The sequence below is a fragment of the Protobothrops mucrosquamatus genome, unplaced genomic scaffold (genome assembly GCF_001527695.2).
Source record: "Protobothrops mucrosquamatus isolate PMUCROS unplaced genomic scaffold, P.Mucros_1.0 scaffold2833, whole genome shotgun sequence".
In the NCBI taxonomy this organism is placed as follows: domain Eukaryota; kingdom Metazoa; phylum Chordata; class Lepidosauria; order Squamata; family Viperidae; genus Protobothrops; species Protobothrops mucrosquamatus.
This window is the reverse complement of record NW_015388865.1, coordinates 157,151-172,158: the sequence shown is the minus strand read 5'-3', so window position 1 is coordinate 172,158 and position 15,008 is coordinate 157,151. Positions and strand designations below refer to the sequence as shown.

Here is a 15,008-nt window from a genome sequence, read left to right as displayed (position 1 = left end):
TATATATATATATATATATATATATATTCCTTAGTTGCAACATGGTTAGGAAGTGCACTTCCTGATTTGTGTTGTGACACCAGGGGGAGATATGCAACTCCAGACGTGCCAGGAATGAACTTTTTGCTCTAGGTTTCATTCTTGCGCTTTTGTGCTGTCATAGTTTTGAGCAGGCTGGAGCTTCCCTATTGAGAGTTGGGCTTCTCCTCTCCTGCTTTACTAAAGCTCTCACGTCTATATTGCTTTACTGGGTGACCAAGATAAGGAAAGAATCTACTATTTGCTTCCTTCTTCTTCTGCTTCCCGGGAAGGTGTAAATTGTGGTCCGGCATCTTAGTTGCTGTCTTAACTTTGTGATCCTTTGACAGTTTGGACGTACTGAAATCATTGTTTCAAGAAATATTTGTAACTCAAGGTTGAACTCTGGCTGTTTGGGGCTCTCTGAGCTTGGTGGTTTTCTTGCAGACGTTTCATGACCCAACTAGGGAACCTCATCAGTGCTAGAACAGAGAGGGAGTTTGTGGAGTGGAAGAGAAGGAGAGGAGGGGGAGGACCGTGGTGTCCTTGGTGCTCTCCGAGCTTGTAGTTTTTCTTGCAGGCGTTTCCATTCCCCAACTAAGTAACATCATCACAATTGTTTCTCATTGCTTGTAGCTTGAATTCAATATATACGATGCCATGGTATCTCCTGCTTCTAAGCCACATCCCTAGTGATCTTGTATATAGAACTCTTAACAGGAAGAGGGATAAAGTCACTTTGTATATGAATTACTTATAGGTATCTACTGTTGAGAATGGCCAGCTTTTACCATATTTCTATTTTACTACTGTAGCAGATCTTCAGGAATCATCTATAAAAGCCATGTGTGGGCTTCAGGCAGCCTACTTTTCTGGAAGTCTGCATTTCAGTGTGACTTTTGAGGGTGACGTTTCATGCAGTCCGTTCCTGGCAGGTTTCTGGAAAACAAAAAGTTTTCATTTATTCAGTTTGCTGTTATTTGTTAGAGCAGGGGTCTTCAAATGTGGCCCTTTGATGACTTGTGGACTTCAACTCCCAGAATTCCTCCACCCACGTTGAACTGAATCGCAGTTCACTCCAACATCTGGAGTTGAGCACAGGAAACGTCTTCTGACTTTACGGTCATTGTGAGGTCATCAAATGTTTCCTGTGGTCAACTCCTGACACGTGAGTGTGTTACGCACTTCAGTAACAGCTTCTACTATTCAGAGATGCCTCTGCTTTGAAAAGTGGCACGCATTTGTGTAGCACACTCAAACAGCAGCAAAGAGTTTATGACGGTTTGTATGATGTCATAAAAGGCCTTCTGATAATGTTTAGGTCAGGGGTCTTCAAACTTGGCCCTTTGATGACTTGTGGACTTCAACTCCCAGAATGCCTGGCTGAGGAATTCTGGGAGTTGGTCCACAAGTCATCAAAGGGCCAAGTTTGAAGACCCCTGTCTTAAAGCATCCTGGCTGAGGAAAGATCACGTGAAGTATTAATACCACTTTACAAGGCCTTAGTAAGGCCACACTGGAATACTGCATCCAGTTTTGGTCACCACGATGTAAAAAAGATGCTGAGACTCTAGAAAGAGTGCAGAGAAGAGAAACAAAGATGATTAGGGGACTGGAGGCTAAAACATATAAGGAAAGGCTGCTGGAATTGGGTATGTCTAGTTTAGCGAAGAGAAGGACAAGGGGGTACATGATAGCAGGGTTCCAGTATCCCAGGGGTTGCCCCAAAGAAGAGGGAGTCAAGCTATTCTCCAAGGCGCCTGAAGGCAGGACAAGAAGCAACAGATGGAAACTGATCAAGGAGAGAAGCAACCTAGAACTAAGGAGAAACTTCCTGACAGTTAGAACAATTAACCAGTGGAACAACCTGCCTCCAGAAGCGGTGAATGCTCCAACACTGGAGGTTTTTAAGAAGAGACTGGACAGCCATTTGTCTGAAATGGTGTAGGGTTCCTGCCTGAGCAGGGGGTTGGACTCGATGACATTCAAGGTCCCTTCCAACTTTATTATTATTATTATTAAGTCATCAAAGGGCCAAGTTTGAAGACCCCTGTCTTAAAGCATCCTGGCTGAGGAATTCTGGGAGTTGAAGTCCACAAGTCATCAAAGGGCCAAGTTGGAAGACCCCTGCTTTATTTAGGTCATAAGATGCTTTACAACATTGGCCTAATTTCAATTCCATGGGAGTCGTTTGTCCTGGATTTTGTTTGCCTTCTGTAACTTTGTCTATTTGAGAATTTTTGGCTCAGAAAGTTTTGTCTTGGGCTGCTAGAATTTCCTCCAATTAAAAGAGTACAGGAATCGGAGTTTAGTAGTATATCGATGTATGCACACATACTTACCCATCTACCTGGATATGGGGAGAGGGATTGAGTTACAGGCAGTTATAATTGAGCTCAACATTTCTGTGTACTAAGTGAGACCTTTCTTCAGTTTCGCCCCCTTTTTACAGCCATTCTCGAAGCCACCGTTGCTAAGTGAATCACTGCGCTTGTTCAATGAATCACACGGTCGTTAAGCGGATCTGGCTTCCCTCTTGACTTTGCTTGTCAGCAGGTCGCAAAAGGGGGTTCACATGACACACACACCCCCGGACACTGAGACCGTCATAAATACGAGTCGGTGGCCAAGCGTCTGCATTTTGATCCCCTGGGGAGGCTGCAACGGTCGTAAGGGTGAAAAAACGGTCACTTTTTTCCACTGATGCTATAACTTAGGTCACTAAATGAATGATTGTAAGTCAAGGACTGCCTGTGTATTTATTTATAAGTGACTTCAAACCACTTGTAGACTGTTGGTGAGAAGTCTGTATAGTTACCTTAGTAATATCTTTAGTAGTAGTTTGCCATAATAATAATAATAATAATAATAATAATAATAATAATAATAATAATAATAATAATAATAATAATAATAATAATAATAATAATAAAGTTGGAAGGGACCTTGGAGGTCATCTAGTCCAACCCCCTGCCCAGGCAGGAAACCCTGGCCTATACCATTTCAGACAAATGGCTGTCCAGTCTCTTCTTAAAAACTTGTTAAAAGTCTTCCTAGGGCTACTGCTCAAAGTCACCTAGTGAAGTTCCCCACAGGATTGGAACTCAGGAGCCAGCTTATAGTCTGGACTCTGGAGTCTTTTTAACTAGCGATATATTTATTTACCTACCCTTGAGGCAAATTCTGTTGCTCTGGGAAGCCATTGTGAACGTATTTGTCCTTTGATACCACAAGAAAGAACTGGAGCTGTTTGCCTGGGAATTGAATGTGATAAAAGGAGATAAGGATTGTATGAAAAAAATGACTCTTTCAAGCGCCTAACCCCCCGGGGCTGGGTTTTGGGCGCCGTACGGGGTACCCCTTTGGCGTGGAAACTCATTCTGATTTATGTCCTCCGTCCTGCCAAGATCTCATTTCTGGAGAAGAAGCCCAGACTAGGGAACAAAGCAGTTCAAGTTGGCGGGGTGGCACGGCTGCCAAAATTAAGCAGATTCCGTATAGGCCGTAATTATCGCCTCCTTAACGCGATCCCTTGCTTTCCATTGACAGAGAAGTCCTGGGAGGGGGGGGGTGTCTCTCAAAGAGAAAGTTCCAAGGTGTTTAGGTTAAAATTTTAGAAGTAATATTTTTTGGGGGGGCAATTGAGCTTTTCCAAGGTGCTCTCTCTCTCTCTGTGTACACATAGTTGTGAAGGAAAGGAAGGTCATTGAGGTTTGAAAATGCCAACCGTGTGGTTAATTTTTTTTAATTTTTTTTTAAAAAAATAGGTTTTCCCCTCTGTTCTGCCTGACATTTTTGCATTTCGTAGCCCTTTGACTCCTTCTTTTCCTTTCCCCCCCCCGCCTCCCCCTCCCTCGGTGAGACGGCTAACCTGCTTCGTAATTGCAAAATTAAATAAATAAATAAACCAACCAACCTCTGCTGGGAAAAAGTGAGCTTGAGCTGTTCTTTGATCAGAGCAGTTTAAAAAGGTTTAGATTGAAGAGGAAAAAAAACGGGAAGGCTGGCAGCAGCAGAGCAGTTTAGCTACACAATTCTGCCAGGCTTAATTTCGCTCCCTGCTCCGGAAGACTTTTGGCATCCCGGCTTTGTGCAATTGGCTTTGGGCCTTTCCCCACAGGGCGATCTCGGCAGGCAGGCTGAACTCCATGGCCCATGGTTCTGCGCCAGCCAGGTGTTGAGGTGAAACTCCCTCTCCTGCTCCTCCCTCTCCTCCTCCTCCCTCTCTTCCTCTCTTTTCCCCTCCTCCTCTTCTTCCCTCTCCTCTTCCCTCTCCTCTTCCTCCTCCTCCTCCCTCTCTTCCTCCCTTTCCCTCTTCTCTTCCTTCTCCCTCTCTTCCCCTCCTCCCTCTCTTCTTCCTCCTCTTCCTCCCTCCCTTCTTCCTCCTCTTCCCTCTTCCTCCTCCCTCTTCCCCTCCCTTTCTTCCTCTCCTCCCTCTCCTCTTCCTTCTCCCTCTCTTCCCCCTCCTCCCTCTCTTCTTCTTCCTCCTCCCTCTTCCCCTCCCTCTCTTCCTCTCCTCCTCCCTCTCCTCTTCCTTCTCCTCCCTCTCTTCCTCCTCCTCTTCCTCCTCCTCCTCCTCCTCCTCCTCCTCCTCCTCCTCCTCCTCCAGCTCTCGCAGCTGAGATGAAGGGAAAACCCCCGTTTGGCACAAAGGGCTGTCTTCCCTGGTCCGACCTGAAAATCCCCCAGACTTTGCCGGCTCGTTCAGCTTTCCTTGACCCTGGGTGGAGGAGGAAGGGCCGTCTGGTTCTTCAGGGGCCACAATTTTACGTCTCCATAGCAACTTTGCAAAGTTGGGAAGGACTTGGGTCCCTGCACCCAAAAAGCTTTCCTTTGAGAAAATGTGGCTGGGAAGGGAAGAGAAAAATGGAGGCAGCGTCTGCGGTGATTGTAGTTAGATTAACCGGGGTCCTGGTGGCACTTTAAAAATCAGGGCTTTATCTCAGGTGTATGGCTGGATGCTTCCCTTCCTCTCCTTTCTTTCTTTTTTCCTTCTCTCATCCTTCTGTCCCCTCTCTTCCTTCCTCTTTCTCCTTTCCTTTTTCCTTCTCTCATCCTTCCATATTCCTTCCTTCCTCTCTCCTTCTTTCCTTCCTTTTTCCTTCTCTTCTTCCATTTCCTCTCTCCCTTCCTTTCTCCTTTTCCCTTCTTTCCTTCCATTTCCTCCGTTCCTTTCTTTCTTCTTTTTTCTTTCCTTCCATTTCCTCCCTTCCTTTCTTTCTCCTTTTTCCTTCCTTTTTCCTTCTCTCACCCTTCTGTTTCCTCCCTTCCTCTCTCTCCTTTTTCCTTCCTTTTCCCTTCTTTCCTTCCATTTCCTCCCGTCCTTTCTTTCTTCTTTTTCCTTCCTTTTTCCTTCTCTCACCCTTCTGTTTCCTCTCTTTCTCCTTTCTCCTTCTCTCCTTCCGTTTCCTCCCTCTCGTTCTCCTTTTTCCTTCCCTTTTTCTTCTCATCCTTCCATTTCCTCCCTTTCTCTCTCTCTTCCTTATCCTTCCTTCCTCTCTTTCTATTTCTTTTCTTCCTTTTTCCTTCCTTCCCCCCCTCCTTCCCTCCCTCCTGCTCTCTCTCTCTCTCTCTCTCTCACACACACACACACACACAACTTGTGGGCAGAGAAACCCAAACATATCGATCGCTCTGTGAGAAATATTAAGCCGCGAGGTCGGAGAAGTGAGAGACAGAAGGCCCCGGCTGTTTATTACTTTCTCACCCAGGGACCCAAGAGAGGCGATCACATCTCAGAATTGAGCCTGGTGGACGAATGACTGAAGGCGTTCAATGATGATTGCTTTCTCTGCTGCAGACCTTCGGCAAATCCATCCCAGACCGCTTGGCCTCGGTTACATCCCAATCCTTTCGTCTCTCTTCAAACCCCTGCAGAGTCCTGATGCCAACCTCGAAAAACGCAACGGGTGGTTAATAAAAAAAAGGTTTTTTTTAAATCGCCCTGTTAAGAAACCTGCCTGGATGGGCCTGGGATCTCCCAAGGCAGCTGTCTGAGAGATGGGGCTGTTAATCCCCTCATCCAGGACCTGGTGGATCCTCTCACCCAGGACCTGGTGGATCCTCTCATCCAGGACCTGGTTGGCTTGATGGATCGGCTTTCCGGGGACCCGGTGCGAGAGCAGAATGGGATAAACACGGCTTTAGAATATCGTCTCGAGTTCTTCACCGTGTTTACGGCAGGGGTCCTCAAACTTGGCCGCTTTAAGACTTGTGGACTTCAACTCCCAGAATTCCCCAGCCAGCATGGCTGGCTGGGGAATTCTGGGAGTTGAAGTCCACAAGTCTTAAAGCGGCCAAGTTTGAGGACCCCTGGTTTACAGTCAGTAAGCGGCAGCCCTCTTGGAAAGATGAGATGATTGGCAAGCACCGATTGCGCTGTGCTGAGGCTTAAAGGGTGCCTTTTGATCTTCACTGGTGAGAAAATTAAGGCAGGGAAACTCAAAAGCACCGGTATAAAATAGGTGGCACCTGGCTCAATGGCAGTAACTGCGGGAGGGACCTCCGAGTCCTAGTGGACAATCCCTTCAATAGGAGCCAGCTGTGTGCGGCAGCTGCCGAAAACGCCAACGCAATCCTAGGCTGCATTAAGAGAGGGATAGAATCAAGATCACGTGAAGTGTTAATATCACTTTACAAGGCCTTAGTAAGGCCACATTTGGAATACTGCATCCAGTTTTGGTCACCACGATGTAAAAAAGATGTTGAGACTTTAGAAAGAGTGCAGAGAAGAGCAACAGAGATGATCAGGGGACTGGAGGCTAAAACATACAAGGAACGGCTGCTGGAATTGGGGATGTCTAATTTGATGAAGAGAAGGACGAGGGGGGACATGATAGCAGCGTTCCAGTATCTCAGGGGCTGCCCCAAAGAAGAGGGAGTCAAGCTATTCTCCAAAGCATCTGAAGGCAGGACAAGAAGCAATGGGTGGAAACTAATCCAGGAGAGAAGCAAACTGGAACTAAGGAGAAACTTCCTAACAATGAGGACAATTAACCAGTGGAACTGCTAGCCTCCAGAAGTTGTGGAAGTTTTTAAGAAGAGATTGGATAGCCATTTGTCTGAAATGGCACAGGGCCTCCTGCTTGAGCAGGGGGTTGGACTAGAAGACCTCTAAGGTCCCTTCCAGCCTTAGGATTCTATTATTCTGAGATAGATAAGATAACGAGGGAGGGAGAGATGGATGGATGGAACAACCTGCCTCCAGAAGCTGTGAATGCTCCAACACTGGAAGTTTTAAAGAAGAGACCGGACAGCCATTTGTCTGAAATGGCACAGGGCCTCCTGCCTGAGCAGGGGGTTGGACTAGATGACCTCCAAGGTCCCTTCTGACTCTATTTTTCTGTTAATTTCATCTCATGCCAGGAAACGGAGTTACGCCACCAGTCCATTTCCCAAGTGTGGGAAAATAAATGTTTTCTTGCCTAGGCTCTCCCATATTTGTTGGGGCAGGCAGGAGTTGGCAAGGCCCGGCCCTACCTCTGGAATCTGGCTCCTTCTCCTAAGGAAAATGGAAACACTCTTTCGGCTTGCCTAGCCAGCATCGGCTTTCAGGTGTCTGTCTGCACTCTTGACGTGGCCGGCTGGCGCGAGTTTGGGAAGCCCGCGGCCCTCCAGCCGTTGCCTCCCAGAAGCCGTGGTCAACCTTGGCCAAGGCGAGGGATGCTGTGGCTTGAGCAACATCCGGAGGTCCATCCTTCTCCTTGGTGTGAGGATGACGAGGATGATCATGTTATCCATTCAGTCGTGTCCGACTCCTGGCGATTCTGTGGGCCAGCTCTCCCCATCTTGCATTGCCGGTAGTCCTCGACTTAGCGACAGTCCATTTAGTGTCCGAAGTTACAACGGAACTGAAAAAAAAGTGACTTAGGACCAGTGGTGGCACAGTGCTTAGCATGCAGCATTGCAGGCTACTTCAGCTGACTGATGGCTGCCAACGGTTCGGCAGTTCGATCCTGACCAGCTCAAGGTTGACTCAGCCTTCCGTCCTTCTGAGGTCGGTAAAACGGGGACCCAGATTGTTGGTGGGCAACAGGATGACTCTGTAAATGGCTTCGAGGGGACTGTAAAGCACTGTGAAACCGTATATAAGTCTAAGGGCTATTGCTAAGTTGGAAGGAAGGAAAGAGAAGGAAGGAAGGAAGGAAGGAAGGAAGGAAGGAAGGAAGGAAGGAAGGAAAGAAAGAGAACCAGAGAACCGTGGTGGCGCAGTGGTTAGAATGCAGTATTGCAGGCTAACTCACTGCTCACTGCCAGCAGTTCAATCCTGACCAGCTCAAGGTCGACTCACCCTTCCATCCTTCCCAGGTCGGTAAAATGAGGACCCAGATTGTTGGGGGGGTCAATAGGCTGACTCTGTAGACTGCTCAGAGAGGGCTGTCAAGCACTGTTATTTTCCACCCGCAGACAAATAACACGTAGACATTAAACGGCGCGGTGAGAATTCGGTGTTCAGCAGAGTGATGGGCCCGAAGGAAAAAAACCCGATCCTTGCGTCTAGTTGTTTCGGCAGGCAATGCCCTATAGCGGCGTCCAGAGGGAAGGAGTTGACGTAATTTACGTCCAGGCGGCGAGGGCTCTGTAGCTGTCTTCTCGGCCCTCCTTCTGACCCCAGCAGTATTCAGGTCCTCAAGACAAGGCAGGCTGGTTGCAGTTGGTGTTTTTTTTCTGAAGTCCTAACTATCCGTTGGGAGTCTGTGCTTGTCCTGTTTGGTTGCTGTACCAAACCAGACAATTATTGGGGCACAAATGACTGACTCAATCATTCCTCTGTAGAGCTCTGTTGTGTCAGCAGATCCTGGGGCAGTCTGAGCTTTTCTGAGTTGACGCAGGAAGAGCACGCGTCTCTTGACTTAAATGATGCCTACGGACACTCTCCGTCCTCCGAGTCTTGGTTGTCCCAAAGGTGGGACAACTGGACGTCGTTTCTCCTTGGAAGACGTTTTGCTTCTCGCCCAAGAGGCTTCTTCAGTTCTGACTGAAGGGCGGGAGACGGAAGGATTTATGTTCTTTGCAGTCGTCTGGTCGTTAGTACTCTCTCTGAGAGTCATTGAGATAAGATAAGATAACCTTTATTGTCATTTTTTTTTTAACTGTGGGCACAAGGGCACACATCAAAAATGAAATTGAGTTGCCCCCTCTCAGAGTGAAACACATACGCGACACACACCTAAACATACTGTATACAACATATGTATAGACCCACACCCCTACATACAGGTTTGTCTGTGCCCTCAGGATCCCTCTTTTGAAGACAGCAAGTCCATCTTCTAGACCAGAGAGGTCCTCCGGTTTGAAAGAGGGGTCAAAGAGGCCATCTGTGATAAAACTCAACAGAGAGGGAGAAATTGTCCTGGTGGACAACTTGGAATACTTGCATCCAGTTTTGGTCACCACGATGTAAAAAAGATGCTGAGACTCTAGAAAGAGTGCAGAGAAGAGCAACAAAGATGATCAGGGGACTGGAGGCCAAAACATATAAGGAACGGTTGCTGGAATTGGGGATGTCCAGTTTAATGAAGAGAAGGATGAGGGGTGAAAGGAGAGCAGTCTTCCAGTATCTCAGGGGCTGCCCCAAAGAAGAGGGAGTCAAGCTATTCTCCAAAGCGCCTGAAGGCAGGACAAGAAGCAACGGATGGAAACTGATCAAGGAGAGAAGCAACCTAGAACTAAGGAGAAACTTCCAGACAGTTAGAACAATTAACCAGTGGAACAACCTGCCTCCAGAAGCGGTGAATGCTCCAACACTGGAGGTTTTTAAGAAGAGACTGGACAGCCATTTGTCTGAAATGGTGTAGGGTTTCCTGCCTGAGCAGGGGGTTGGACTCGATGACCTCCAAGGTCCCTTCCAACTTTATTATTATTAAATACAACATCACCTATGTCCTGTCTAGAACACAGTTGTCCTTTCAGCAGTCCCAAAAAGGCTCCACACCCATTTGCTCCACTCAGGTGACCCTGAGGACACAGATAAGCTTCCAAGCAATGATTCTCAGAAAGAGTACTAACGCCCAGGTGACTATCAATCCTTCCGTCTTTTTCTCTCCCTCTTCTCTCTTTTTTTCTCTTTCTTCTCTCTCTCTCTCTCTCTCTCTCTCTCTCTCTCTCTCTCTCTCTCTCTCTCTCTCTCTCTCTCTCTCTCTCTCTCTTTCTTCCTCTGCCACTAGGACACTGCTATAGGAATTTCAGAAGACCAGGAAGGCGTAGAATCCTAGAGTTGGAAGGGTTTCTGGTCCTACTCACGCCACTTGGTTGGCTGTCCTTCAAAAGAAGTTGAGAATGCTGACTGTGGGTTTCATCCCTTGGGTTTTGATGGCATCTCTCTCTCTCTCTCTTCCCCCCCCCCCCCCCCCCCCCCCCCCCCCCCCCAAAAGGTTCACGCCTGGGAGATCTCCGACCAGTTGCTACAGATCCAGCAGGATGTGGAGTCTTGTTACTTTGCGGCCCAAACCATGAAGATGAAAATCCAGACCTCGTTCTATGAGCTCCCGACGGATTCCCACGTCTCCCTCCGCGATTCCCTGCTTTCCCACATCCAGAACTTAAAAAATATGTCCCCCGTCATTGTCACCCAGGTGAGCATCTAGCCGTACCTGCAGGGAGACTGGTGGGCACACAGTCTTAGCTCCGGCGGGCGGCTTGGAGACCCACCAGGCCTCCTTCTGGGTAATCTTTGTGGGCCTGAGTGAGTCCCTCTGAAATCTGGGGTGGACAGGCTGGTGTTGTCTGGTCCAGCAAGGATATGTGTATACTATACAAGAATATCCGTCTAGGGTGGAGCATCACTCCAACGTGAGCCAGTTGTGTGCGGCAGCAGCCAAAAAAGCTAATACAATCCTTAGTGGTATAAACAGAGGCATAGAATCAAGATCACGCAAAGTAGTCGTACCGCTTTATAAAACCCTAGTGAGGCCACACCTGGAATACTGCAGCCAATTTTGGTCACCTTATCACAAAAAGGATGTTGAGACTTTGGGAAAAAGTTCAGAGAAGAACAACTAAGACGATTAAAGGCCTGGAGACTAAAACATAGGGAATTGGGTATGGCTGGTGTAGAGAAGAGAAGGACTAGGGGTGACACGATAGCAGTCTTCCAGTATTTGAGAAATTGCCACAAAGAAGAGGGGGTCAGAGCACCAGAAGGCAGGACAAGAAACAACGGATGGAAACCCATCAAGGAGAGAAGCAACCTAGAACTAAGGAGAAACTTCCTGATAATTATAACAATTAGTCAGTGGAACAGCTTCCCTCTAGAAGTGGGTGATTCATCACTGAAGAAATTGGACAGCCATTTGTCTCGAAAGGTATCGTTCTCCTGCGCGAGCAAGGGGTTGGACTAGAAGACCTCCAGGGTCCCTTCCAGCTTTATTCTGACTGAAGAATCTCGTTCTGAGCATCTGCTCTGCACGGGATCCTCCTATCTTATGAAGAGCTGGGGTGATGCAGGAGTTAGAATGCAGTGTTGGAGGCTTCACTCTGCCCACTGCCAGCAGTTCGATCCTGACCGGCTCAGGGTTGACTCAGCCTTTCATCCTTACGAGGTCCGTAAAATGAGGACCCGGATTGTTTGGGGGGGGGGGTCAACAGGCTGACTCTAAACTGCTCAGAGAGGGCTGTAAAGCACAGTAAAGCGGTATATAAGTCTAAGTGTTTCTCAACCTTGACCATTTTAAGGCATGTGGACTTCAACTCCCAGAATTCCACAGCCAGCATTGCTGGCTGTGGAATTCTGGGAGTTGAAGTCCACATGCCTTAAAATGGTCAAGGTTGAGAAACACTGGTCTAAGTGCTCTTGCTAAATCCAAAGGAAGGGAGGAAGGAAGGAAAGGAAAGGAAAGGAAAGGAAAGGAAAGGAAAGAGGGAGGGAGAACCGGAGAGCCGTGGTGGCGATGTGGTTGGACTGCGGTATTGCAGGCTAACTCTGCCCCACAACCTGGAGTTCGATCCTGACCAGCTCAAGCTCGACTCACCCTTCCATCCTTCCGAGGTCGGTAAAACGAGGACCCAGATTGTTGGGGGGGGGGCAAAAGGCTGACTCTGTAAACCGCTTAGAGAGGGCTGTAAAGCACCGTGAAGCGGTATGTAAGTCTTAAGTAACGGTTGCTATTGCTATCCGTTCTGTTCCGCCGGCTCCTCTGATCTCTTAACTTCTCTGTCTCTCTCTCTCTCTCCCCCCATCCCTCCGCAGCTTGCGTTAGCCATAGCAGACCTCGCCTTGCAGATGGCTTCTTGGAAGGGCTGCGTGCACACCCTGGTGGAAAAGTAAGTCGCCCCGCTTTGTGGATCTCGTCTGAAAAACAGCCCGACGGAAGCTCCCCCCCCGCCCCGGCTGCGTCCGGGTCTCCCCGGAGCAATCAGAGGGGCAGAATGCAGCTCAAGGGGAAAACAGCTTCTTGAGGGGGGGGGGCTTCCAAGGATATCAGTGGAGGAAACGTCGAGAAGAAATAGCAGCCTCCCTGCTTAGCTCCCATTTTGACCACATTTCATTTTGCTTTCCTCAACCGACGACCGTAATAGAATCTGCCCATTACAGTCGTTTGTTTGAAGGGTAATGGTGCTTTTTTTTTTCCCCCCACAAGGCAACTGGACTTTCTTGTTTTTTTCCTTGGAAGACGTTTCGCCTCTCATCCCAGAAGCTTCTTCGCCTCCGACTGGAGGGTGGGGAAATGGAAGGATTTATACTCCTTGCAGACAGCTGGTCATTTGCCTTCGTTTGTGTGTGTGTTATGCTCTTCATTATGCTAACTGCTGAAAATCTAATTGATTATGGCAGGTATAAATCTGGGAGATAAAAAATAAAATGGAATACAAATATGGAAAAAGTGGACTGTGAAAGAAAACAAAAATAATGAACCTTTAGCCAGATTGGTAAAACGGTATCCAATGAATTCTGTTATCTCTCAAAAGAACATGTAGACAAGGCACAGAGATCAGAGAATGTTATTTGATTTTGCCAAAGGCAAAGAAGCTTTAACCAATGCAACAATAATATTTACCAAGTGCATCTGGATTGACAAATTATTAAATATGGAAAATATTATGTTGGTTGCATCAGCAAAGGGGGGTGGTATTAAAAAAAGTCACAATTACTGAATTAAAACTAGGTCTCTTTTTAGATGTGTTATGTGTACAATTCATGTTAAAAAGGGCAGACATGTCAAACCCAAGGCCCGGGGGCCGGATGCGGCCCGCGAAGTGGTTTCATGTAGCCCGCCAAGCCATCCTGGAAACAGTGAGGGAACAGCCCCCGCTGCCTTGGCCCTGGCCCGGGCCGGCCGGGAGCCAATGTACAATTTTGTGGTGGTCATCTTGGCACTTGCCCTGGTGGACCATGCCTTGGCACTTGCCCCGGTCCCACCCCCTTCTCCCAGAGACCCTCAGATCTGTCCCACTCCTGCCCAGGCCCCCACAGGCACCCTTGACGCGAATGATGTAGAACTGGCCACGCCCATCCAGTAGGCCACACCCATCCAGTAGGCCACACCCACTCCACGCCCACCCAGTAGGCTGCACCCACTCTGGCCACACCCACCCGCCCCCCCAAGGGCAACCGCAATGCTGATGCGGCCCTCAGTGAAATTGAGTTTGACACTCCTGTTTTAGAGGGTCGTTGAGGCCACTTGGAGGCCTGTCTGTGTCCTCAGGGTCCCTTGAGTGGTGCAAATGGGTGTGGAGCCTTCTTGGAACTGCGGAAAGGATTTGTGTTGTAGCCTGGAGATGGATGGTGTCTCATCCCTCCCACTTTGTTGAGAGAGGGCTGTTCAATCCACACCCATTTGCACCACTCCGGCGACCCTGAGGACGCAGGCAAAGCTCCAAGTGGCCTCAACGACTCTCTCAAAGGATGCAAACGACCAGCGGTCTGCAAGGAGTATAGATCCTCCCGCTCCCCACCATCCAGTCGGAGCCGAAGAAGCTTCTGGGAGGAGAAGCGAAACATCTTCATGGACAAACAAGGAAGTCCAGTTACCTCCTGGAAAAAGCACCGTTGGCCCAAGTTGGTTGGGTGCCCACTGCCTTTGGAAGACCTGCTGGGCCCGCTGGCCTCTCCCCCGTGACCTTTCCCTATCTTCCCCTCCTTTTTTGGGGGGCACACCAGGTACAATAACGACGTGATGTCCCTGCCCTTCCTGCTGGAGATCCTGACGGTGCTACCGGAGGAAGTGCACAGCCGGTCCCTGCGCATCGGAGCCAACCGCCGCACGGAGATCATTGAGGACCTGGCCTTCTACTCCAGCACGGTGGTCGCCCTCCTGGTGAGTTTCGCTTCGAAACAGTCGCAGACGCAGCTCAACGGAAGCTTCTGGCAGAAGGAAGGGGACGCCTAGTCCAGGGCTTTTCAACCAGTGGTACGGGCACCACCTGTGGTACATTGGCACCTGGCAGGTGGTACGCGACCATCCTAGAAAAGTGGTAGCGGGGGAGGGGAATGAGCTGAACCGGTGGCAGCACCACACAAGCCTGAGCGAGAGACGGCTGGAGCTGCAGGGCTGTCGGGGCTCAGCGGAAGCGCCAGGATCAGTGCCGCTTTCCAGCTGATCGGCGCTTCTTTGGGGCTGTCAGGGCTCAGCGGAAGCGCCAGGATCAGCGCCAGGCTCCAGCTGGAGCTCAGCGCTGATCCTGGCGCTTCTGCTGAGCCCAGAAGAAGCGCCGATCAGCTGGAATGTTGCAGCCTCTCCAGGGTCTTGTGATTGACATTCAGATGCTTGGCAACTGATTCATATTTATGACGGTCACAGTGTCCCAGGGTCATGTGAAGGGACCAAAACCTGCTGCAACCACCCAGCAGACGGGGGGGGGAATAAAAACCAAACACCCCCCCCCCACCCCCGCTGCCAATCCTCAACAGAAATGCTCACAACCATGAAAACCTCGGACAGGAGGAAGAGCGTGGCCGGGCAGGCAGGCAGGTGTCTTGCTCGGCTGTGGCTTGGGGGGCACTTTTTTCAGTGCCATTGTAACTTCGAACAGTCACTAAGCGAACTGTTGTA

The 15,008-nt window shown here is 49.0% G+C and overlaps 1 protein-coding gene across 1 annotated transcript in view; it reads left to right on the top strand.

Moving 5' to 3' along the window:
* The window catches only part of TNPO3 (transportin 3), a 39,271-nt gene that overhangs the window by 1,438 nt on the left and 22,825 nt on the right, over positions 1-15,008 (top strand). The window contains exons 2-4 of the mRNA XM_015825838.1: positions 10,392-10,592; positions 12,206-12,279; positions 14,117-14,273. Of these exons, the coding sequence (XP_015681324.1) occupies positions 10,392-10,592; positions 12,206-12,279; positions 14,117-14,273 (432 nt within the window). The remainder of the gene's footprint in view (positions 1-10,391; positions 10,593-12,205; positions 12,280-14,116; positions 14,274-15,008) is intronic.